The sequence below is a fragment of the Musa acuminata genome, chromosome BXJ1-9, assembly GCF_036884655.1.
Source record: "Musa acuminata AAA Group cultivar baxijiao chromosome BXJ1-9, Cavendish_Baxijiao_AAA, whole genome shotgun sequence".
In the NCBI taxonomy this organism is placed as follows: Eukaryota; Viridiplantae; Streptophyta; class Magnoliopsida; order Zingiberales; family Musaceae; genus Musa; species Musa acuminata.
In genome coordinates this window covers 47,741,020-47,765,000 of record NC_088335.1, presented here as the reverse complement: position 1 = coordinate 47,765,000, position 23,981 = coordinate 47,741,020, and the positions used below count along the sequence as shown (strand labels likewise).

General features: G+C 38.1%; 3 protein-coding genes across 3 annotated transcripts in view; 2 read left to right on the top strand and 1 right to left on the bottom strand.

Annotated features, from left to right (window-relative positions):
- Nucleotides 1-2,856, top strand: part of LOC135593927 (kinesin-like protein KIN-4C) — a 13,907-nt gene extending 11,051 nt beyond the window's left edge. Inside the window, exons 26-28 of the mRNA XM_065084273.1 lie at nucleotides 310-408; nucleotides 733-1,356; nucleotides 2,221-2,856. Coding sequence (XP_064940345.1) covers nucleotides 310-408; nucleotides 733-1,356; nucleotides 2,221-2,529 — 1,032 coding nt within the window. The 3' untranslated portion in view covers nucleotides 2,530-2,856. The remainder of the gene's footprint in view (nucleotides 1-309; nucleotides 409-732; nucleotides 1,357-2,220) is intronic.
- Nucleotides 2,857-10,450: 7,594 nt separating this feature from the next.
- Nucleotides 10,451-11,641, top strand: LOC135593925 (uncharacterized). Its single transcript, XM_065084272.1, has 3 exons — nucleotides 10,451-10,706; nucleotides 10,822-10,964; nucleotides 11,295-11,641. The coding sequence occupies exons 1-3, from the start codon at nucleotides 10,451-10,453 to the stop codon at nucleotides 11,397-11,399; spliced, it is 504 nt and encodes a 167-aa protein (XP_064940344.1). The 3' UTR covers nucleotides 11,400-11,641.
- A 9,142-nt stretch (nucleotides 11,642-20,783) lies between these two features.
- LOC103999263 (cyclin-D1-2) lies at nucleotides 20,784-23,306 on the bottom strand. Its single transcript, XM_009420964.3, has 6 exons — nucleotides 22,920-23,306; nucleotides 22,723-22,809; nucleotides 22,242-22,337; nucleotides 21,965-22,166; nucleotides 21,751-21,881; nucleotides 20,784-21,672 (listed from the first exon to the last, which is right to left on the bottom strand). The coding sequence occupies exons 1-6, from the start codon at nucleotides 23,130-23,132 to the stop codon at nucleotides 21,490-21,492; spliced, it is 912 nt and encodes a 303-aa protein (XP_009419239.2). The 5' UTR covers nucleotides 23,133-23,306; the 3' UTR covers nucleotides 20,784-21,489.
- Between the last annotated feature and the right edge of the window lie 675 nt (nucleotides 23,307-23,981).

Sequence of the window (23,981 nt, the reverse complement as noted above, 5' to 3'; positions counted from 1 at the left end):
ATGCTTGGATGACAAGCATTACATGGAAGAAGTTAGCTTATGCTGATTTATATAAACCTTTGGCATGGCTAAGTTTTTAGAGTAAGCTTTTCCCCACACCAGACAATCAGAAATTTCGCTTGTACATTTAATATTGTATAGTTCCCGAATCTCTTAAGGTGAACTTTTGTTCACTTTATAGATTGGACTGGCTTTTTGTTAATATATTTTTGTTTATTGTTGATGTTTAGGCTTTCTGATTCACGACTTCAAGTCCTTCATAGATTGTTTCCATGTTTGATGACATTTTCATTTTTATGATGTAAATAGAGGTTAACTGCCAAGAGACGTAATGAGGATCCTGCTGGAAGTTCTGGAACTGATATCTGTGTTTATGAGGAAGATGGACCTTCCAATGCTATGCATAAGGTGCTTGCTTCTACTGAACAGCTCTCATCTGTCACTTGTTTTGCGGTGTTATGGTATTTTCCAGTGGTTTTTCATTTATGATGCTTGTCTCCTATTAGTAATTGTTGAGAAAGTTTAAATTAACATGGTTGACATTGTCATTTACTCCTTTTTCTATTGTCAAAGTTATATCGAAATTATATGGCACCCTGCATTTGCCTAGCAGATTTTGTAATCTTATTCTAACATGTTATGGCTATTAGTATTGATGCACTTTTCTTTAATCTAATAAGCTGTCCTTTTACATAATTTTTCTTGTCTGAAAAAATGTCTTATTTGGCAAAGGATCCAAGAGAAACCCAGTGTTCCAGTCAAGGTGTTGATAATCTAGATGATATGGATACATCAGAATCTGACATGTCAGATGTGTTCAAGTCAGATGATGAGGCATCAGAGGAGTCTCATTCTGATTTGAATGATGAAGACTGGGTACAATCTGGAAAAAAGAACATAAAGAAGCGATTTAGAAACCATCAAAATGGAAAGTCTACAACAGAAGAAAGTCATACTGTGGAGAACTTATTGTCGGAGGTACCAAATGAAAAGGGAAGGATCAAGGTTGAAAAGGATGGGCTTGATCATTGCTGCTCTTGTTCAAAGGGATCATCTTGTAAGACCATGAGATGTGAGTGCCTAGCTCTTGGCAGTGGTTGCAGCACTAATTGTGGATGTATTCCTTCAAAATGTACTAACAGAAAAGGTGGATTGATTAATACTGATATGGATGAAATAACCAACTCAGAAGCAGCAGGAAGTGGTGGAAGTCATTCTTCGTTAGATCATGCGGATGATGTGAATAGAAAATTGGTATCTGAGGGCACAATGCTTCTGCAGAGTGCACTGAGCAAGAAAACTGTAGAGAATGATGTACAACCAAGAAAGCCCTTATCTAATATTGGGAATACTGCGGTATGTATGTTTCTTCAAATTTCTTTCTTTGGTTAGGATGGCCCATAACTAATCCTTGTGTTTGCACTCGAGTAATAACTAACGTTATTTTCCATTTTGTCTCGACCCAATATAATATTTCTGCTTGTTTGAAACAATAAGCTTGACACTTTTTTATCTAATGAACTTAATTTTCTTAAAATAATGGCAGTAAACACAATTCACTTATCCAGATTTATTATATTTACAAAATCATACTTATTTGTGAACTTATTCTTCTGTCCAAATTATTGCTTATCTGTCTCTATTTTCTTTACTTTTCTTCTTAGACAGTATTAGGCACTTCGACTGTAAGAAGGCTTTCTTTGATTTCTTCTGTCTTTAATATTCTCCAACAGAAACCTATTAAATATTTTGGTTGTCTGTGGTGTCTGAAAACATGGGTATTAATGTACGAGATATGAATCCTATTAAATATTTTGGTTTATCTGTAGTGTGTCTAGAAACATGGATATTAATGTATGAAATATTAACGATGATGAGTTTATCTTCTATAAGAAAATCTCATTTTATGCACATGTTATCTACTCAGATTCTTTGGATTCCTATCAAAGACTATTGTTTATCAAGTAGAAGGACAAGAGCTGTCATTCTTTTGTACTTGTATTTTTATCATTTCAACAGACAATAAAAGAATATCAGGTATCATTTTATGTTTTATCGTGAGTTACTGCTACTAGGCTTCCTAAAGATTATTTGGTAGTTAACTCCAGGTGTGAAATCTGCAAACAAGTGTGCAAGTTCATGCATTCTCTCGAGTGCTATCTTTCATGTTTCAATCATACATAATGCCTCCGAAGTACTAATTTTAGCATTGTCAACCAGATGAACCGAAATGCAATGAAACCAGGCAGGAGGAGAAAATGGCGTAAATCAACATTTCAGCTTGTTCCAACTGGACCTTCTCCGCCCTCGATGCTACAAAACAATGAAGCTACAACCATCAGGGAGGATGTTCCCCTAAGACTGCCTCGAGCAATGGATTCTATGGCCCTAGATAATAATCCTCCATTCGTGGATAGGAATTCCATCAGAGCTGATGAATCTGTGAGCACCAACAAGGAGATCAGAGGTCTTATTTCCCAGGGGTTGCGTAAGAAAGCATCTAAAGAGAAGGAGAACCATATGATATAATCAGGCTGGTGAGTTTCTGGCTTGGCTCTCCTGTGCTTCCTTCCAGTCCTTTCAAAACCTTGTACTGATTAAATCCGAATACTACCAATTTCATGGATCTCATGGTTCAAGAAATATAATGGATTGTAATGATTGTTTTGGAACCTGTAATTAGTTCCCAGTGGCATTCAAACTTCTCAATAATCAAAACATTCGTGACGAGCACAATCTATATAATGCCCCATCTATATAGGTTGTCCAATCCAAATATCATTGATTGCAAGACCAAGATGTTTGATCCTTGCAAAATGTAATTTGTAAAAAAAATGCAAATATTCTTTTGGTTAACTGTATGGATCATTTTCATATGTATTTGACCTGGAAATCTTTTTGACATTGATCTCTTACATAATGCAATTGATTGCTAGAATTTGAGAATTTTGTATTTAAATCTAGGTTAAAGTTTATTGTGAACATTTTGGTAATTCAACTTAGACATGATATCCCTTCTAATTAGGTTCGGAATATATTTTGATTAAAAGTGGAGGCAAAAATTTAAATAAAATCTTAATTGAATTAGGAGTGTAAATTAAGTTAAATTAATTAGATTATGACTCCTAATTAGATCAGGGTCATGTCCTATAAAGACACCATGATCTCCCTCTTAAGCTATCATTGGAGCGAGGTTAGTGGTGAAATCATCCAATCTTTCTTATTTGACTCTATGACATGCTAGAATCTTATTTAATTTTCAAGTCAAAAACTCATTATGATAAGCATGAGAAGATTATGATTCGGTAATCTCATTAATAGATTCTTCGATGAAGGATAAATTAGATCTTGGCTAATCTGTAGTTTATACCAATACTATCAAATGATCATATCGTGCATGTGTACTGTAATGCTCTTAATGATCACTTTGATTGTTTGCTCACCCTCGGTAGAAAGAAAACAAAGAGAAGAAAGGGTGAAAACAAAAAGGTCGGCTGTGGTAAGGAGAAAGATGAGTTAGGGGAAGTCTAACTGGATGCTTGATAACATATAATAGATATGTAATGTACAAAAAAAAAAAAAAGTAATAGCACATGACATTGTCAGCATAAAAATCATTCCTATGTTTTTGTTATGTAAAAAATTTTAATGCTAAAATTTGAAATAAAAAATAATATATTAAATTTACGATACATACTTTTCGATGTTATTCAAAAAGCTCCGATCTATGAGTGCATCATTGTCGAATCCAAAAATTATAACGATGTCGATCTATAAGGAAAATTATAAGACCACTATGAGATATGGATTAGAGACAAAAGGAGATGAAAGAACATATATAATATCTTATTAATTGATTCACATGACTAAAGGAAGATGAAAGAAGATATATAATCTCTCAATATTACATATCCTTATATCATCTTATCTACGTATTTGTATATCCACATATATGTATATCTTTTATAGGCCAGAGTAGAGGGCGTAAGATAAATAATTAGGGGAGTTTCTCCCATCAAAGTTATCTTCTAAGAAATCATACCATAATTAAATTATTATTATTATTATTTAATAATAATAATAATAACAGTAATAATTGTTGAGCATTAATCAGTATAAAACAAAACTCATATGATAACTATAATAAACATAAATCATGTATTTACGTGAAAAATAAATATTATTCATAATTTCAAACATATGTATGTGAATAATCAAACAAATATACGAGAATAATAATTAGATATTTATTTATCACATAAAAATTTTATCAATATGTCATGTGAGAAAACTATCAAAGAAAATCATAATTTATATTTTTTTAAAAATTTCACATGGAACCTTAAATTAGATCAGTCAATCTTATTTAATTGGGCAAGCCTAAAATTGGGCTATCCAAATTAGGCTCATAGATTTGGGCCAACCATTCACCTATCTAAAAAGGCTCGTTAAGATTAAAATTGATCAAAATTTGATTTTTCTTCGGTTTCGATCAAAACTTAATTGATCGAATCTAAATCCATAGTTAAAATATAGTATTGATTAAGTTTGACTAAAGCATTTGATTAAAATAAATCAAATTAATTAATTTTATAATTGAGGATATAAATAAATTTTTTTAAATTTTGAAGCATAAAACTATAATTTTATTAGGATATATAAAAAAAATTTGATTCTTAAAGGGTACAATTATCAAAAGGACACAAGTTGAAATAAAAAAAAATTATAATGGCAAATATAATTTTACAAATAATCATAACTTTTCGCCCTCGTAGCGTCTCTTGTAGCTGCTATTGGTTCCATCGTGTCCATGTGCATGGGTTGGTGGTGCAACGATCGTTTATCGCCTACACACCAACGTGTTACTTGTCACTCATGATGGGATAGCTATCCTTATGTGGCCTATCGAAGATCACACTGGTTCCTCACCGATGGAATGCCTCGTCGGTGTGTTGGTGATTGAGTGTCGTCGATGGTTCATCCCATCGTACGACCATACACACATGTTGATACGAGAGAAGATGGATTAGGAATAAAAGAAGATAAGAGAAGATTTATAATCTCTCTATAATATCACATATCATCATCTCTTCTTATTTGTATAGTCCTTACGAAGTCTATTTTTTTATTGATAAGAATAAAGAATCTAAGATAAGTATCCCAGAAGGGTGTCACTTAGTAGACATGACCCTTTGCATAGCGGAAGCTGTGGTTAGGTTTAAGGTTTCTTGCATGCAAAGATAGACATTCTGAAAACTATCCAGCTGACTTATTATGGTAGCTTTTAACCCTTTAGATCACACGTTGGTACTACTGTAGGTTTGCTACGGCTTTAGTCGAGTAAATAGCAATGTGTCTGACCCCAAACAAGTCATCGTCATGTACCTTAGCATGCTACTGTCATCCATGCACTGATTGTTTCCTTGGTGTATGGTGTTTCTCATGCCATATCCTCTACACTTTTCTATGTAAAATTATAATGTCTAAAATTAATTTTAGAGTGTAGCCTACTACAAGATGTATGACCAACGACAAGGTCGATCCCAACCACATGTACATGACCTATATGCTCGCATGGAGCTGCATCGTATTTTTCCCTCGGAGTCATCTTATACCATAAGCACTTAATCATATACATGATCATAGTGTGCATACGATAGATTCAGTGTACTTTTTGTACATAAACTTAGTTGTCTATGACAAGCACTTTATGTACACATTTATATTCATCTAATACCATAAGATGACATATTTAGTCATAAGATATGTACATACTTTATGGACATATCTTATATCGTATGCACACTATCTTATATTCATCTTGCACTATGTACATAATGTATTTTTCCTTCGAGTTATCTTATTCCATAAGCACTTAATCTTTGACCTATAGCTTATACTCGATGCATGATTGATAAATAGATGAATAACCTACTTAGGTTGAATACGAGATCTTGCGTAATTAAATCTCACACAATAGGAGTTTTGGGTTCATCGTATAGCAAGTAGCACCCATTGGATAGAATCCCCTATATTATCCTCCTAGTATATGATCTACTATTTTATGGTTGTATACCTAATTGATTGAATTGATGATATGATGATGTGTTATAAAATGATGTATGATTCCAATATAATAAAAGGATCTAAATGATCCTTATCAACTAAAGAAGGGCCAATATACTAGAGAATGATTCCATTCGGAGATTAGTGATTTTTCAAATATGACAGTTGGATCGTTCCTTCATCTAGAGAATATGGGTGAGGGATACCACTCCAAGTATAATATGAGTTCTCTATATTTTTTATTAGGGCATGAACTCATCCTATTAGAGTAATGCTTCTTTATTTACTATGCACCATTAGCTGTTTGACTATGCCAAGATGATGATAATGATATGCATGAATAATTAGATTTTAAACATATTATGTTGCATTTAAGCGATTGAGAAAAATAGCCCAAAAACACAGATAATTTCTGATAAAGCATGTCACATAAGCATAACATGTGACATAGTATCGCATGTGGCAAGGAATCCTCATTTCGAACATGATAGGGCGTGTAAGATGGAGTAGAGCTGTCTTGTCAGCTGTCCTGTTTTGGGAATTTGCCTTCAACACCAAGCAAAGGTTTCAAGCTTTTGCCATGTTATCTTTCAACATGTACATGAATTGTGCATCATCTCATTGCTTCCAAGCAGGCCAGTGATCATAGTTTGCACTTGTTCTGACATCCATTTACTTGAAAGCTGCTTTAAGTCTACATGCTGATGGTCTGAAGTCTGAGTTATGTTCTCCTGTGGACAATTCTTTTTGTCCTGTTGATTATAGTTTTCCTTTCTGTCCCTATTTTTCTTTGCATAGAGGATTCATTACTTGTATGTTCTTAATCAATATGTCCCATAAAGAAGAACATGATGCCTTTTATTGACATGTAGATTACTGATGTTTAGGCATGTTTTTGCAGGCTGTCAGATCCAAGCCAGCTGAGGAATCCAACATTTGTGCTGCTGGGCTGCCATGAAATAGTCTTTTTGTGATTGCTTTAATTCTTCAACTTGTGTTCTTCCACTAGTCTGGCAATTGTGTTAGTGATAGAGAAAAGCATGTCTACATACAAACATAGCCTCTCCTGTTGACCATAAAATTGCATTTTTAAGTTTATGTTGCATCAATGTGACCTAACACAACTTGAGTTCAAAATAAACTTTTGAGCAGCTCAATTGTGATATCAAGATCAAGTCCACAAATATGGGGTCAAGGGTATCAGATCCTGCCAAACCTTTGTGCCAGGGCCCATAGCTGTTCTTTTGGAGTTGATTATGTTGTCAAGTGGTTTGACTTTGATTAAGCTTCAGCTGAAGGCTGAGAACCTGATTTGTTCTTCAGATTTACCTAATTCCTGGATGGAAACAATTCTTTCCATTAACCTCTAGCTCACAGCAATCTTTCAAGTAGTTGAGTGTTTACACAAAAGGAATGTCTAAGCATCATAAGCTTGTCAGAATAAGTTCCATTATTTGTTGCACTTTGGTGTCAGCTGAACAACCTTGTGCCTTAATGCTTTTGGTCAAAAGTAGAAAAATCTGGATTGAGGGAAGGTTTAGCATTAATGTCAGACCATGATTATTTTGTTTCTTTTATGATTCATTTTTTAGTCTCAAGCAATCACAGAAAAAAGGAAGAACAAACTAATTTATCTGACATTTAGAAATAAATGATCCATTAATTGACATTTTACATATGGTGCTCCCTAAGTTCATCATTCAGCAGGTTACAGGTGCTGTGAGGTAACAAAGAGAAACAACATAGAAATTTACATGTTTGAAACCATTTACTACTGCATGAACCCAAACATAATGGAATCAATTTCAAAGGTTGACAAGCTAATCTTCATCTATTATGTGTTCTTGCAGTTGTCTTTCATTCCAAATCTTCGTCATTTTCATGTATGAGAATGTGGATGGAATTTAGTGATGTAGAAATGAAGTTGATTTATCAACCAGAACAGTGAATGGTACTGTTGTCTGTGGTCCAACTATTTTAATCATGTAGTCAGATTATGACAAATTAAACCAAAAAAATTAGTGTTGCTCCTAATGAGAGATCTGGAAAAGTTTAATGGATGCTGTGTTTACCTTTTCAAGTAGTTGATAACAAGTTTTAAAGCTTTCCGCATTCCAAAAGTCCAGCTCTTGCACTTGAAATCTTTGTGGTGGTAGCTGCAAGCCTGCAATAATGGAGCTTCAAAGTGCACAAAGTACCGCTACTTACTGAAATGAATGCATTATGGAGCACCGAAATCATGAGTCCTGTCCGAAATCATGAGTCTTGTCTCGGTCAAAGAAACCCAGACAAGGAGACGAGAAAGGGAGAGGGTTGTGGACAGGCATTGCTACTACTGTCTCAGAGAATGAAGGCCTGAAGGGTCCATCTCAACAAAAAGCCATTATCTGAAACATGGCACAGTTGGTTCTTGTGTTGCATTTAATCTAAGAAAGCAAATAATATTGGTGTAGTGAGAACATTTCATATTTGCCTATTGGAATTCCAAGTTTGCCTAATTTTTAATGGTGATGTCTTTGTACTCTTCCAAACCGTAGTATAACTGTGCTGAGAAATACTACATTTCAAGGATAATCCATATCATCTAGTGAGAAGTTTTCAGGGACCTGAGTCGCTTGATCCAAAGGCATCAGATTGAGTACTGAATGTAAGAAGTGGAGCCAACCAGAAATGTATCTAAGCATGGTCTGAATTATAGTCTTCAAAAGATGACAAATGGCACCTGACTGTATTCAGCCAACAGGACATGTATGACAAAAGGAGGGTCCAGAAAGATCACCAGCTTGCTTGTAGTTCAACAAAGCAACTTTCATATGCTTAAGATATTTTAATCCTGATATCTAGATAGCTAAATTAGTGGAATTCAGAAGAAGAGGTAGGTACCTTAGGTCATCATCTCCTCTTGGTTTTTGTTTGAATAAGAAGAGATAGGTCTGTGTGAGAAATCCGACACTCCACATGGCCTCTTAATGGCACGTAGTGGGCATGTGGACCAAATGAAGGGGGATCTTGACACTGGGGAGGACTGCTTTGAAGGAAGAGAAACTTAAATAACCCATTCTTTACATGTATGCATCAGTCCAAAAACCTAGTATTTTAAGAGTGTCATACCTTCTAACTTCTTATGGGGTTCCCCTGCAAACATCCAAACTGTCTGGTGAGTAGTCCCTGTTCTGATACACAGTACGATAGGGTTAGCGTATTCACATACCACCACACAACCACCACCAGGTTTATGGCACTTAGATAAGGTGGTGGTGGTACTGTTTAATATATATGGCAGAAGGGTGTGCTGAAAAGAAGAAGAAGAATAATAATAATAATAATGGTGGCCGTCCAAAGTACTTGTTTAAAGTTATTTGTCTGATGCACATAAGCTAACTCTTTCAGAAACGAACATGGAAGCATGTTTATGTGTAGAACTATGGCGACTAAACAAATGAAGATGCTTTGGATACACTAATGAAATCCAGGTGCAAGTGGTGCACTAATCAATAGACCCTACTTTTGGACATTGACTATGATCACTGATTTCATGCCACAATCACCTAAAGCAGATGCAATGCACACACAAAACAAGGTGGGTTACCTTGGAACATTTTCTTCAACAGCATCAGAATGAAAGCTTCATGAACTGAAAACCACATCTTTAAGCAATACTATATTAGTGAAACACAAAGACGGCAGCAACTGCTGCTGACCGTTACCTGACTCTTCCCTGAGCCAGCACCAAAAAGATAAGCCATCTTCAGGTAGCATCGAGCAACCATCGCAGAAAGGTGGTAGCTTTGGTTCCCCAGGTCTCACTCACTCCATATGAGCTGGTGAGATGAACAAAGCAACGAGAGGTTACTTCTCTATCAGTGATTCAGCGTCTTACCTTCTTGTTGGTAATGTGGCCCTTCACATCCCCCGGACCACGCTCATGACATGAAGAATCTCAGGCTCCTTGGTGGTGTTGGTGTTGCAGTAGCTGCTGCATGCAATAGATGATGACGTCTCCCTCATCCACATCCATGGCCTGCAACGTAGACCACGCCTGCCATATGCTATTTCCCAACCCACCACTCATCGACATCATGCCACGTGGAAGATAACCCATCAACCGAGGAAGTGTGCTCCCATTGGCCCCTCTCTCTATCTCTTTCCCTGCATTATATTAACACACCAAGTGCAGGATACATTATGGTATAATATCAGTGTTTGAGAGCCTCACCTCCCTTCCATCACGTTAAATAAGGCCAAACGCAAAATGGCAGCAGCTGCAGTTGGTTGAATGCTGCTTTCTTCTCTTCGACACTCCTTCCCTCTCCCACTGCTGTAGATATATTAGTCATCATACACCAAACAGTATCAGAGAAAGAAAATAGGTAGGGAGAGGAGGATGGGAAACTGCCAGGCATCGGAGGTGGCGACCGTGGTGATCCAACACCCTGGGGGGAGGGTGGAGAGGCTGTACTGGCCGACGAGTGCTGCCGATGTCATGAAGACCAATCCAGGCTACCATGTTGCCCTTGTCAGCCTCTACGTCTCCGAGGAGAAGCAGGATGGCAGCAGCGTCCGGTTTACCCGCGTAAAGCTGCTCAAGCCCAAGGATATGCTCTTGCTCGGCCAAGTCTACCGGCTGATCACCTCCCAGGGTCCGAATCTGTTCTTCCTTATGCAAGTCCATCTCAGACTAGTAATTCCTGATCACTTTGTTTAGATTTTCTGATGCTGGCTAACGTCGAGCTTTTCGTGGACATTTCTGTTCAGAAGTTACAAAGGCTCTGAGGCAAAGGAAATATGAGAAGATAAGGAAGAGCCAGGCTGAACTGATTAGAAAACAGCAACAAGAGCATAGAACAAAAGATCAGGATGGTGAGGCAAACCTGGAGGATTCAAGAAGTAGATATCAGGTACATTCTACTGTATTTGCTGCAAGTCATCCTTCAAATGGCTAGAGATCCATGAACATCATACTACATGAACTGCTATGGATTTTACTGTCAATCAAACAGCATTTTTTGTAATAATATATTGAACAGAAAAATACCACACAAAGTTCTAGTCACCTGAACAGCTAAAACCCAAGTCACCCATTTACTACCTGCTGTTTGACAATTGTAAGAATGCTAAAAAGTTACTTCATAATAATCTGAATAAAACGCAGGAGATTTAAGGGACTTTTACTGTCAGTCAGCTGTTTGGATGTGTTCTCACTGCTCTGTGTTTATGAGATGATACAGGTAACAAAGCAGGGGAGTGATAGACAAAAAAGCAGCACACAGATGGCAGTGAGAGGCAGGCAATGGCGTCCTTCGCTTCAGAGCATCTCAGAGATGGGAAGCTAATTGTGCAATTCTCTTACCCTGTTGTCACAACAAAAAGACAAGTCATCTCAGGCATGAGATGAGGTTCATGTGGTTAGTGTGATATTGGTTATGGATGCAAATCATGAAAAATTGAGGGTACTACCATAAGGAAAAACTTAAAAGAGTCTCCTTGTAGAGGAAGTATACATTTGAATAACAGTCCATCGTGTAATCAACAAGAGTCAGAAACAAAGATACATATCATCATGATCTAGAGCTTATGGAACAAGAAATTGCAAAGTTACTGATACTAGCTTTCCTTACTGATTCAGGATTTCAATTTAGTTGAATTTGAAGCAAACAGTCACATGAGTAAAAAAGACAGGAAAGACAGAGTTTTGGCAAGTGAAACATCTTAGAAAACATCTATGTATATTTACTCTATATATAACCTGAAACTAGTCATATTTTACAGTGAAGCTATCACTCTGTTGTCAGAAGACCTAATAAATTATATGAATGAACAATGGTCACTGAGACTGTTGGGAAGTCTAGATCTCCCTGCCCTGACCTACATAGCTTTGTGCCCACAGAAGAGCCACACTTGCTGCTATAGGAGCTCCGGGAAGTCTCTTCTCCTTTAGTTGAAGGAACATTTCCCACCAACAGTGTCCCAGGACCACTGTACTCCTTGTGACATAAGTTGTTGAATATCTAGATTACAATGCACCATAAAAACATTGTTATAAGTTTGATAATGAGGTAGATTTGCTATCTCCTTAAACAATCTTACATTGCAAAGGCAAGGACATATCAGTTGTGTACTAGATAAAGAATGAATAATGAGCATCTAAATCTTATTAAGGACATAAAATGATTCAAACCCTTTTCATGATAATTTAGCTTCACATCATATGCTCCTTATAGTTCCACTATAACGTTTCTGAAAATTTAGAAGAATAAGAAAAAGGAATAGGTTAGCATGGAGATTAGCATGTCTTGATCCTAAACATGGATGATTAGCATGGAGAGCAGCCAAAGTTATAAGTGAAGATAAAGAAAAGCTTGTTACAATCTATGATCCTACTATTTTCGATGAATATAACATAAGTTGGAACAACAAATTATATAACAGAGTAGCTAAGTTCCTAAATTATATAAAAAGAACTGATTTTTGACTAATTTATAACATTTCAAGACTGCCATTGTTACAGTTCATCTAAACAAACCTTTTCTTGATCGAAAGAATTGCGAACCCAACCTTGCTATCATTTTCAATTTCAATTCCCCAGGTTGGATCAGTACTCTTAACCAGCCAATCAACAGACGAGAAATTGTTACGAGCTATCGTACCTTGACAACAAGGAGATCGACCAACCAATGCCCTCGTAGCCAAATGCACAAAATTAAAGACGGCGTCGACGTCGTCGCCGACTATCTCCTTACTCTTGGCAAGCGTCTTCCGGAACTCGCCCTCGAATTTCCGCGTCTCCTGCAAAGGTTAATATCCAGAAACATGAACGATCACAAGCAATACCAAACCAAACAGAGATCAAGACGGAAGAGAAATGATTACGGCTGTGGCGAATTGAGGGAGGGGGTCGGGGAAGGCGTAGACCGGATGCTGCCATTGGCCCGGGGAGATGGGGACCGGAGGAGGAAGGAGACGCATCAGTGCGGTTCCTAATTGTGACACCGGAGAAGGTACGAAGGCTTGTTGGGAGTTACCGCTGTGCTAACTCGGGCGGGTTGGGTCAACTCGTGCATAAACCCGAGCCCGATCCGAGCTACAAAATACTCATACGAAAGAAATTAGATTTATAGATGGAATCAAATATATAATATTTATAAAAACTATTTAATTATAAGGAATAATCAATATACTTTTAATATCAAATAAAGGATAAAAATAAAGTATTCGATTGAACTCTTTTTTTTTTTTTTTTTGGTGTGAAGGTAATAATAGCTTTAAATAGGTGTCAAATGTGTCCGATATAATCATTATATTTTAACAAGGTCATTCTATTCCACCTGTTTTAAGACAAAAACTTAAAATAAAATAATTAATGACACGACTATATATTCGAACCAAGCTCAATCCGAGTCTTAAATTTAAATCAAAATTTATATAATTAAATTTAAATTAGAAATTAAGATTTGCGATCGAATTCAAATTATATAAGAATTAGATCATTACTAAAAAAATAAATATATAATACAATACAATAAATAGATTGTTAGACTTTTTTGATTGGATCTATAGTTGTAATGCAAGAATCAATTTATCTCTATTGAGACATTTGAGTTGGTTAGTGTATTATTATACAAAATAATAGTTTTTAGATTCAAGTATGCGTGTAAGCGTCATATATACCATTTAATGTAATAAAAATATATTTTTATAAAAAAAATGGTAGAATGGGTTAGTATCTCATTCTTTTACTTGTGCTAGTGCTAGCATCTCTCATGAAGCAAATTTATGGACTAGTTAGTATACAATCACATGAGACAGTTAATTAATGACCATAGTTCAATTCAAATAGTAATTGAATTGGTCTAAGAGGAACTGAAACCAGAATCAATAGTTTCAACTCGATTAAATATAAAAATAAAATAAAAAATATAGTGGTTGATATTTTATATTTAAAGCCTAATTACTTAAGATCAAATATTAATATAATAATTTACTTTTTTGCCGATCGAAACTCGATTAATTAAATTGGAATTGGAACCGCTTGGAACGATTGTGGTTCCTAATATAATAGAACCGAAACCGACGATTTGGGAACCATAATCACCACTAGTTTTGACACTATGTATGTTGTGATTCAATCTCTCCATTGTTTTATCACAAAGATTTTTAGCCCAATACAGGCCCAGGGAGTCATCACAAATTAGTATGATTCATGTAAAGTCAGAATCAGCAACTCTTTCCTGTGTTGATGATTGCCAGTTCAGTGGCATTGTGATGGATGCCACAGCTTGTTGTGCCATCTTTCTTGATGGCTGTCAAGTTAATGCATGTGATGCTAATTGAGTGCTGTGTGGAGACTAAAACCCATTGCAAGTCAATCTATCAATCCTACTGTCCTCCTCCCTGCCAGCACTGCGTGCAGGTTGCCACTGTTTGCAGAGTGACTCATTGTGGAATCATATGACTCCACACTAAGCTGCTGCTGCTTCAATCATGGAGCCAAGGAATGCATTAAAGTTTGCAGTCAGAGATGACAACCTGATGCTAGCATGGTGTGCAGGTTGCCATTGTTTTCAGGGTTGCTCATTGCAGAATCATATGTCTTCATACTTATAGCTGCTACTGCTTCAAACAAGATCCAAAGAATGCGTGAAACTTGCAGTCAGAGATGACAGAGCATGAGATCAGCATGCATCAGGCAGCTCTCAATACAGTTCTATCGATCCAAGGATATAAATAGCAAGACACAATTATTGAGTACATGGATGAGAAACTTGATAAAATTCGTGAGGACATATTATGCTATCATAAGACTGTTAATCCATTTTCTTATCAAACTTTATGTTATAATATATCAGATCCAATTAGTATTTCCGGTTGGATTCGACGAGTTTCAGGGAGTCCATGTATGTAAAGAATTCTGTATTAAGTAAAAAATTCTTAGAAATTACAAGTGCTTGAAAAATAGGTTATGATTTAATCTAGAGAGGTTGAGAAATAGGATAAAAAAAAAACTCCATCAATTTTGATAGGGAGTGCTGAATCTCATAAATCTTATATCGGTTTTTCTAACTTGTGTTTGATTGTTAATCCCTTTTGCTACTGATTGTGATTCTTCTGCTCAGGAAGTTTTATGATCTCTCATTGTCAGGGCAAGCTAGAAAGCTGCTAATGTTTGCATCAAGAAGCAAGTCATTAGCTTTTTTTTTAACATAAAGAAGAATCATCTTTTTGATCTACTATTTTCCTGTAGAAATCTTGATCCAGGCTACTTTACATGGCCTTTTACCATCATTTGGAATATCTGCTTTGTGGGAACAAAGTCCACATGATGCAATTGCTTTTCTTTTGGAGTCCCCCCCTCCCTCCCTTCCTTTGCTAACAATGAAGTTATATGTGTCATCTACCACTTCTCTGAACCTTGTCATTCCCCACAGCCATCAAAGTGTCTTCTTCATTTGCATACCATGATGGCAGGAAAGAAAAGGAGGAAAAGTAGAAAGGGAGAAGCAGATCATGGCACAAGTAGATGATGGCTCCTGATGATTAAACATAGGACCTTGCCTTCATTCTTTCTAATGCAGAAGTAAGCTGACAATATGGCATCTCTGTAAACTTTATTTTCTGCACTGTGAAGCCCAAAAAGAACATGTAGATTTTGGTCATGGGTTTGTGAAAAGGAGTCACTGGCAAAATTATGCATATGATAAATCTAAGTTTAATTTGGTAATTTAATTATCTAGAGTTTAATATATTTAGGAATTTTTAATATTCAAGTTTCAGAAATGATTGTCAACTCCGCATAACTTAATCTATTTTTTAAATATTATCGCGTCTAAAATCGGAAGTCCCTTAGAAACATCTAGAAATAGACTCTTCATAAACCGAAGGATCCTATAGAACTATAAAGAGAGCATATCCCGTGTAACTCTTCGATGCTTAAGTCAGTAAAGAATTTAAGAATGAGTTTAGTTCGGAGAATTCAAGGGTGAATGCATTCATAAGAAAATACTTGAGAGTGATCAGTCATCTTCCCCTTTGCTGAATAGTGCTTGCAGATTCAAAACTTTTGCTGCCTCCAATCACATGGAGGGATCACCATATATCTACATAACTTGTGTCAAAATGCTGACTTTTGTGGCTCCATTATATAAGGTCCTGTAGCAACACCATGAGGTAGATAGTTCCTGCACCAAAAGAGAAGGAATAAAAGGTGAAGCTCTCTTTATAAAATTATGACCACCTTTGGCTAAGAATCCTTTGGGAAAGAAAGGTGGTAAGGGTGTGGGTGGTAAAGAGTCTTTGGCTTTTAGGCTTATTCATGGGATTCCTTGCATGGACAAAAGAGAGTGCTAAAAAGCAGGGGAAGATGGAAAGCAAGCCCTGGTGCACCCCAGGTGGGAGATGGAGAAAAGAACTGCATCTGCAGATCTTTCTCTCACTTGAAAACATGCCATGCATGTGTGAGTTTGTCCACCATAGCACATTCAGCTTTGAAACAAGAGAAGCTTCCACATTTTCCAGTTTTAACTGCTGGAATTTATCATGAATTTTGTTAGGAGGGAGTTTGTTCATGATGTTCTTAAACAGAACCACCTATTTGGTGAGGGAGAAGACCTCAATAAAAAGTCTAGAAAATCAACAAAATAAAAAAAATCAATATAAAATCTATACACACTCCTTAAATATTGATGTCCACAAAGAAAACAAGATTATTTACTATGCTAAGTCAGTCCTAATTCAATGGCATATATCTGCTTGCACAATTGTAATTACATACAGAATTGAACTCATAGATTGATTTCTTTCTAGTAATTGGATCATCATCATTATCCTCTTGACTACTTTATGGTTATCTATTTTCAGGGTAATTCCTCCAATTTCTCTACTTTTTAGCTTGCTTGAGGCACCACTACAACTTTCCAGTAAATTTCAGGCATATGTCATAACATTGAATTCTTTTACATTTACTAAATTGAATTCTTGATGATGAGAGGAGTCTGTAGGCTCAGACATTATTATAGTGCATGATTTTTTTCCTGACTTCTAAGCATGAAAAGACTTTGATCTTCACCTACCTTCCCACTATAAAGTGAAAATACTTGTGTATGATGGTGTGCCCCCATTGTTATCAAAATGAATCCAAAATCGACACTTTGTGCTATCTAATATATAGCAACGCATGAAATGTATGCTGCTCTTCTGGCAAAGTTCATGCAGGAATTATGAGTGACATTGATGGAGGCTTATGGCATTTAGTAATGCTCCTCAATATGAAACAAATAATTCATATGCTACAACTTTTGTAATTTTTTTGGGGCCTTTTCTAACAATTTAAGCTGAATAGTAGCTAAAAGTTGTAATGAAATGTAAAATCCTGTGTCTGATTCTTAATTAAATCACAACACAACTATTAGCTAATTAAGATTTTGGATGATTGACAACAGAAGATTTAACATGGTGCTGAAGAAGACCATGTGTTTGAATTCTGCTTCTCTTTTGTTCATTCTATTTCCTTCAATAGATTTACATTAGTCCTTCAACATACTTGGGGATGCTAGTGATTGGGAATATTCTAGTACCGCCCACTCGACAACAGCTAGTAGCCACCTCGGAGTCGGCACCTCAGAGCCGACATGGCGCCTCGAAGCCGACGAGGCACATGCATGTGATACGAGCTTGAGATGACGTGGCAGGCTTGATAATGACGTGTAGCCATGCCAATGCTGCCCGGGGTCATACAAAGCGTGCGACAGGTATAAGTAATGATCCCCTGGTTAGCATAAGGGGTAGAGAGAAAAAAAGACCCTAAAACTCACCTCGATCTAACTTGAGCTTCAAAGAGGTCGAGTTGAGGATTCCCCTCGTGACATTGACCTTTTGAGCAGGAAGGCAGCATTGAAGCGAGAGCTTAAGTCTCACCTTAGGTCAGCCCAGGAGGCGTCAACCCCAACCCGACCTCATCCTTCCATCGCCGTCTCACACATCCATGTGGACACCCTCACACAATCGGGGACCGAACCAAGCCGTACTAACTCTCGGGACACGGCATGAAGACACCAACAGCTAGTTTTTGTTTATTTTGTCATATCTTTTCCTACTGCTTAGATATTAGAAATAGTGGCTATATATATTTCTTTTACACATTAAAATCTGTTTGTAGATTTATGATCTATACTTAATCTGTTCTTCAATGTTCAGGGCCTTATATTAAGATCTTAGGAACAAAAGACTCATAATTAACCTTCCTGAAAAGATTCTGAACATAATCTATTTTCGATTCGAGCCCTGTGAATTAACTAATCAAATTGACATTTTTTTGTTTAAATTAAAGGAAGATGGATCATAGATGACTTCTAAACTTCTTGGAAGAAAAACATTTTGATCTACCATATGGTAAAAATAAAAATTCCAATTGCCTAAATGAATCAGAAGAACATTACTCTAGGAAAAGAGCATTGATCTGTCATCTTTAGGGGGTAAAAAAAGTGGAGGAGGGGATTGGAGGTGTTAGAGTTCATAGAGGAGGAAAAGAACATGGATGGTGGAGCATATTCTCCAGTTAGACTTTGAGCTGGGAAGCACATTGCTTGATAGTTGTACTTCAGAATCTAACACAGTGAAAACTGTGTTGGTTCTTTATCTTTACAAACCGACAATTTTCGCAAACTCATTATGTAAAGTGAGGATGCAAGATCTCAAAAGGACCAATAATGAACATGTAGTGAGAGAGTGAGAGATGGAAACAAATAGAACCACACAACAAATCAAGATCATAGGAGAACAACAAGAGCTTTTTTCACATGATCCACCTGCAGCTTCCTTTCCCCACTGTCTATTGTTCAGGAAAAATCTTACTTTTCAGAACAGAGTTTAACAGATTTCAAGATGTTCAACATCATTCATGTATGACAATCTACATGTATATGATGATCATACCCCTCCCAAATAGTAGACTTCACTCTTGCGTGTCATTTTTGTCATTTGAGAAAACAGGTCAAGCTCAAAGGAGAAAACAAGAATTCTTTCAGATGGTCCAAGTCCTATAATTCAGAGCAAAGTCTGAAAGGTTTCAAGATGTTCAATATCATTCATGATGCAGAAAGAGAAGCCACGAGAGATTCCTTCATAAAAACCCTGATACAATCTACATGGGTATGAGCATACCCCCCCCACCTCCAAGATTTGGACTTCACTCTTGCATATACGACTTGTCATTTGAGAAAACATGAGTTCTTTTGCATGATCCAATCTCTAGAACAAAGTCAAGTACTTCCAACATGTTCAACATCATTCATGATGCAGAAAGAGAAGCCCGGAAAGATTCTCTAGCTGTAACTCTGACGCAATCCACATGTATATAAGCATACTCCTCCGATAATGGTGCTTATCATGCGAGAAAATTAAGTCAAAAAAGGAGAAAACAAGACCTCTTTTACATGATCCATTTATTGTTCTTCGGAAAAATCTCACATTTCATAACAAATTCTAAGAACTTCCAAGACATTATGATGCAAAAAGAGAAGCCTAACTAGTCGGAGTTTGTAGATGATGCTCACGACGCGAGGGATTTAACTTGGCTAAGCATCTGACCCCCTCGAAGATCCAATCCTCAATAGTGACGTAGATGGATCGATGATCAATTTAGATACTAATACGTCTTCTTGGTATAAACCCTGGTATTAGCATGCGGTGTTCATGGAGTTGAGACATCCGCAAGCAAAACTATCATGCATCCTGGAACTGTAGAACATGAGTTGTGCAATGAATGAACGGTCCCGGTGGCAGAGGTTTCACAAGAAAGACCACGGACCCAATCAGCGTGCAGCTGTTGGGTGTTGTTTTGTGGAGGAGATGCATCCCATTAGCATCGTCTACAAGTTCGTTAGCAGCAGGGCAGGGAACAAGCAACGATGCTCGGGGCCGTACCCGACGGCCTGAGCTGTGCTGGTTGGACGCATTCCGACCGAGTCTCATCATGCCTCTGTCCTCTCCATCATTTCGCTCCTCTTCTCCTCCACGTATTGCGTCAGTGTCCCCCACACAGATGCCAGCCCTTCTGTGCCATCTAATTCCCACATAAACCTCTATCTTTTAGAGGAGCTGCAGGGGTTTTGTTTATACGTCAGCTTCAATCATGTCCTTGTCAAGAACATGTAGAGGAGGGAGGAAGGAGTATGGCGAGGGTTGCTGATATTTTTCCTCCTTTTCATGCTTTTTGTTGACTTCTGCATGAACAGATGGGTGCAGATGTTTGAAATGTCTCACAATCTAAAGAGTAGGTTTGATCCGCGACTTAAAATATATTAATCTTGAAAAATAATGTGGGATTTGGATCAACTTTCATTAAGTAATGAATCAAAGATTGAAATGAAAATAAATTAGACTATAATATAATCTACCTTTACAAAGAGAAAGAGGAGACCATCACACCACATGTTAGCAGTAAGAACTGCTGAAAGATAACTATTCATGTGTTTCAGAGTTCCCACAAGAGCATTTGATATGTTTGATGGTGTTTGATGTGCCCAGAAAACATATCATATTTTGTTATTTATATTTTGCATTCAGAATCTTTTAGTTTCATACCCTTTTTTCCATCATAAAATAAAATGCCTTTTGATCTGCACATTCATCCAAAGCAGTGATTGTTCATTTGAAGCTCTTTCTATTTCATGACAGATCCTCATTGCCGAGAACAATGAGATCTGTAAATAAGGAATTTGGAATTGACAATAGAAATATCAGGTTTTGTATTGCAGATTGTTCAGAATAGACAGCCTTCAATTGGCCTTTATACAGACACAAATATTTGCATCACCATCTCCAGGATGCAGCCTGAAGCTTCAGTGACTGCCACCCTCTTCAGGCTGACAAGCATGCTCAAAAACACATGCATGACACTCACGATCACACTGCTCAAGGAACAAAACCTCCACACAGGAACAAAAAGAAGAGATGAGGTTGAGGCAGCAGTTTGACCAGCAACATGAGATCTGGACCTTCTCTCTCTCTCTCTCTCTCTCTCTCTCTCTCTCTCTCTCTCTCTATCTCACCAGTTACCTGCTTCCCTCCTTGAATTCCAACCCCCATCATTTTACAGTGGCCATGAAAGAAACCAAGTACTCCTCACAGTCCTCACAAACCAATACATCAACAATGGCAGCAGACCCCCCTCCCTTGGGACTCTGCAACTCTAATGCCATCATGGCTTACTCAATAGCAAAAAGGAAAGGAAAAAAACATTATCCAGAGTGCCTAACTCACTAGACATACACACACAATATACTAATCTGCACATTTTGTGGAATCAAACCAACCTCTTGTTTATGATGCTGAGAAATCTGCAAAGCCAACAAGTGTCATGCCCACTCCTCTTCTTATTCCCCAAGGCCCATCCTTTTATTTGTAGCAAGGGCTCTTTTCATCAGCCACTCAATTGCAGTTGCTGTTGAGCTTCCTCCTTTTGGTGGGTGGAGCTGAGGAGGAAGATGAGATGCCTGACTCCCTTTTAACTGGACTGGTCACTCTGTGCTGCGACAGGATCATTGGAGACTTCCTCAGCCTTTGATCCACAGCAACCTGTCGCATCAGTCGACAGCAATTGCCAATTCCCTCCTGCAACAACAGCATATGATGATGATGATGGTGATACTAAGAACAAAAACAACAGATCAATATGTCTTCATGAGTTACCTCAGTTAGCCCAACACACCATGATGCTGCGGTTGCAGGATTAACAAAGGTCCGATCCTGTGTTTCATCAGCTGCACAGATCATGGCAGCTGCAGCAAGTGCTGGTGGGCAGTGACTTAGGAAGTCAACCTCTGTTGCAGCACATGATTCAGATTCAAGCACCGCAGATCTCTAACATTGAGATATAATACCCACGACAAGAACTGAAGATTACCATGCATTGCTGCTAATATGACTTGTGTGGCCTGCAAAACCAGCAACCTGGCTGTTCTACCGCATGGATCGATCTTGTGGGCAAAGAAATCGACAAAACTGAGAGGCGTCACAGATCGAAGCCTCCAATCCAGTGCGGCGAGCACAAGAAGCTCCATGCGAAGCACTGTGTGAGGATCGAAGATGAACTTGGCATCCTCAACCTAACCAATCAACTCAGGCCTTAATGCATGCATGTTTGGTGGAACAGTAGTCACTAGTTTCTTCAGCTCGGTTACCTGCAAGTCCAACAGGGATGGCACCACTGTCTCCTCCATCTTTGCAGCCAGTGAGAGGCAGGCCACTGACAGAAGCTGCAGTGCCCATCCATTTTGCTGCATTGGTAGAACCAGCATGAGATTACCCATAAATCCTAACATGTAACAAGCAATGCGAGGCCACACACAAGTCATCATCTTCTCAAGACTGCACGCAGCAAATTCCATCCATCGCTTCACTGAGCATTGCATTTAACATTCTGATGCAATGTCATGATATTAGAAGGAGGTCAAAGTTTGGACGATAGCATCCATTTGTACAAAGAACTCAGCATTAAGGTGTGCTGGTTTCTTGAGCAAGGGGATTTCTGTGCTAATAGCTACAAGCCGAGGGATCTTAGTGTAAAATACGAGTATTACTATGCTAACCGAGAAGAGACAGCGGCCCGTCCGATCAGAATCAGACGGAGAAGAGCTCAGACAAGGGACATCGGTCGATTACCGGTAAGCGGTGAGAAGAGAGGAAGCGATCCACGTAGTTGACGGCGAGGCACGCCGTCAGCGGACGGAAACGGTGGTAAGCGCGAACCTACGAAAAGCAACCAAACGTCCGTTAAGTTGGGGGGAAGGGAAGGGGAAGACCCGCGCAGGTTAGCAGAAGCGTATGAGACAATTCTAGAGTGCGCCGGGGGAGTTGACCTTGAGGATCCACGCGACGGCGTCACGGCGGGCGACGGGGTCGAGCGAGTCGGGCCCGGCCGAGCGGGCGGCCGCCCCCTCGCCTCCTACGAAGCCGGCGATCGGCTGGCCGTCGCCGAACGGGGCGAGCTCTCCGGCGTCCTCGCCGCAGAGGAGGTCGAAGCAGGAGGAGGCGGAGGAGTCGGAGGGGGAGGGGGAGGGGGAGGGCGACATGACAGCGGGAGAAGGCACCCGGTTCTCATTGTCTTCCCATCACCGCGGAGCACCAGAACCCGGTAGAGAGGAAGGAAAGAGTGAAGAGAGACAGTGTGGGTACTGTCGAGGTGGTGGCGAGGAGTAGTATATGGACTGGGAGCTGGGAGCGAGGGATACTACCGCTACGTTTCAGTGTAAGGCTCGTGTAATTATATAGAGAGAAGGGGTTTGTGTGTTTGTGCTTGCTTTTCTTGTAGCTCCCTTTTGATCTTCCCTCCTTGTCATCTCTCAGTCTTTTTCCTTGTAGTTTACCATCATCCGGTCTAAATCTTTTGCTTGCAGGAGGCAGAATGTGTGTGTTTGTATTATCTTGTCTGTAGTGCCCTTTTCATTTACTTGGGTGTCAGCTAGCTCGGTGGTTCTACTCTTCTTCTTTCCTTTTTCCGTGTGTGTTCCTACTCTTCTTCTTGCCTTGTGAGAGACTCCACCGTGCTGCCGTTTGCATGGGAATAGAATAAGTCACAGGTCAGGTTAATAGTTTGACGGTCCGAACTCAACCAAAATGACGGTATGTTTTTAATTTCTAAAAATTATAATTTTAAATTAAATTAATAATTAATTAATTAATTTTTAAAAAAATAATAATAAAATTAAAAATTAAAATAGACAAAGAAAAAGATTTTAAAAAGAAAATAAATTAATTAGAGATTCAGGGGAATATTGTGATCTGAAAACATCATCCATTCAGTGGTATTTTTTTGACCTGATGTGGGCAAAAATAAGACAATATTTGTCATTGAGGACTGACTGACTATTCATGTGTCCAGTATTGTAGGGATTTATGCCAACTTCATCCATGGATGGATG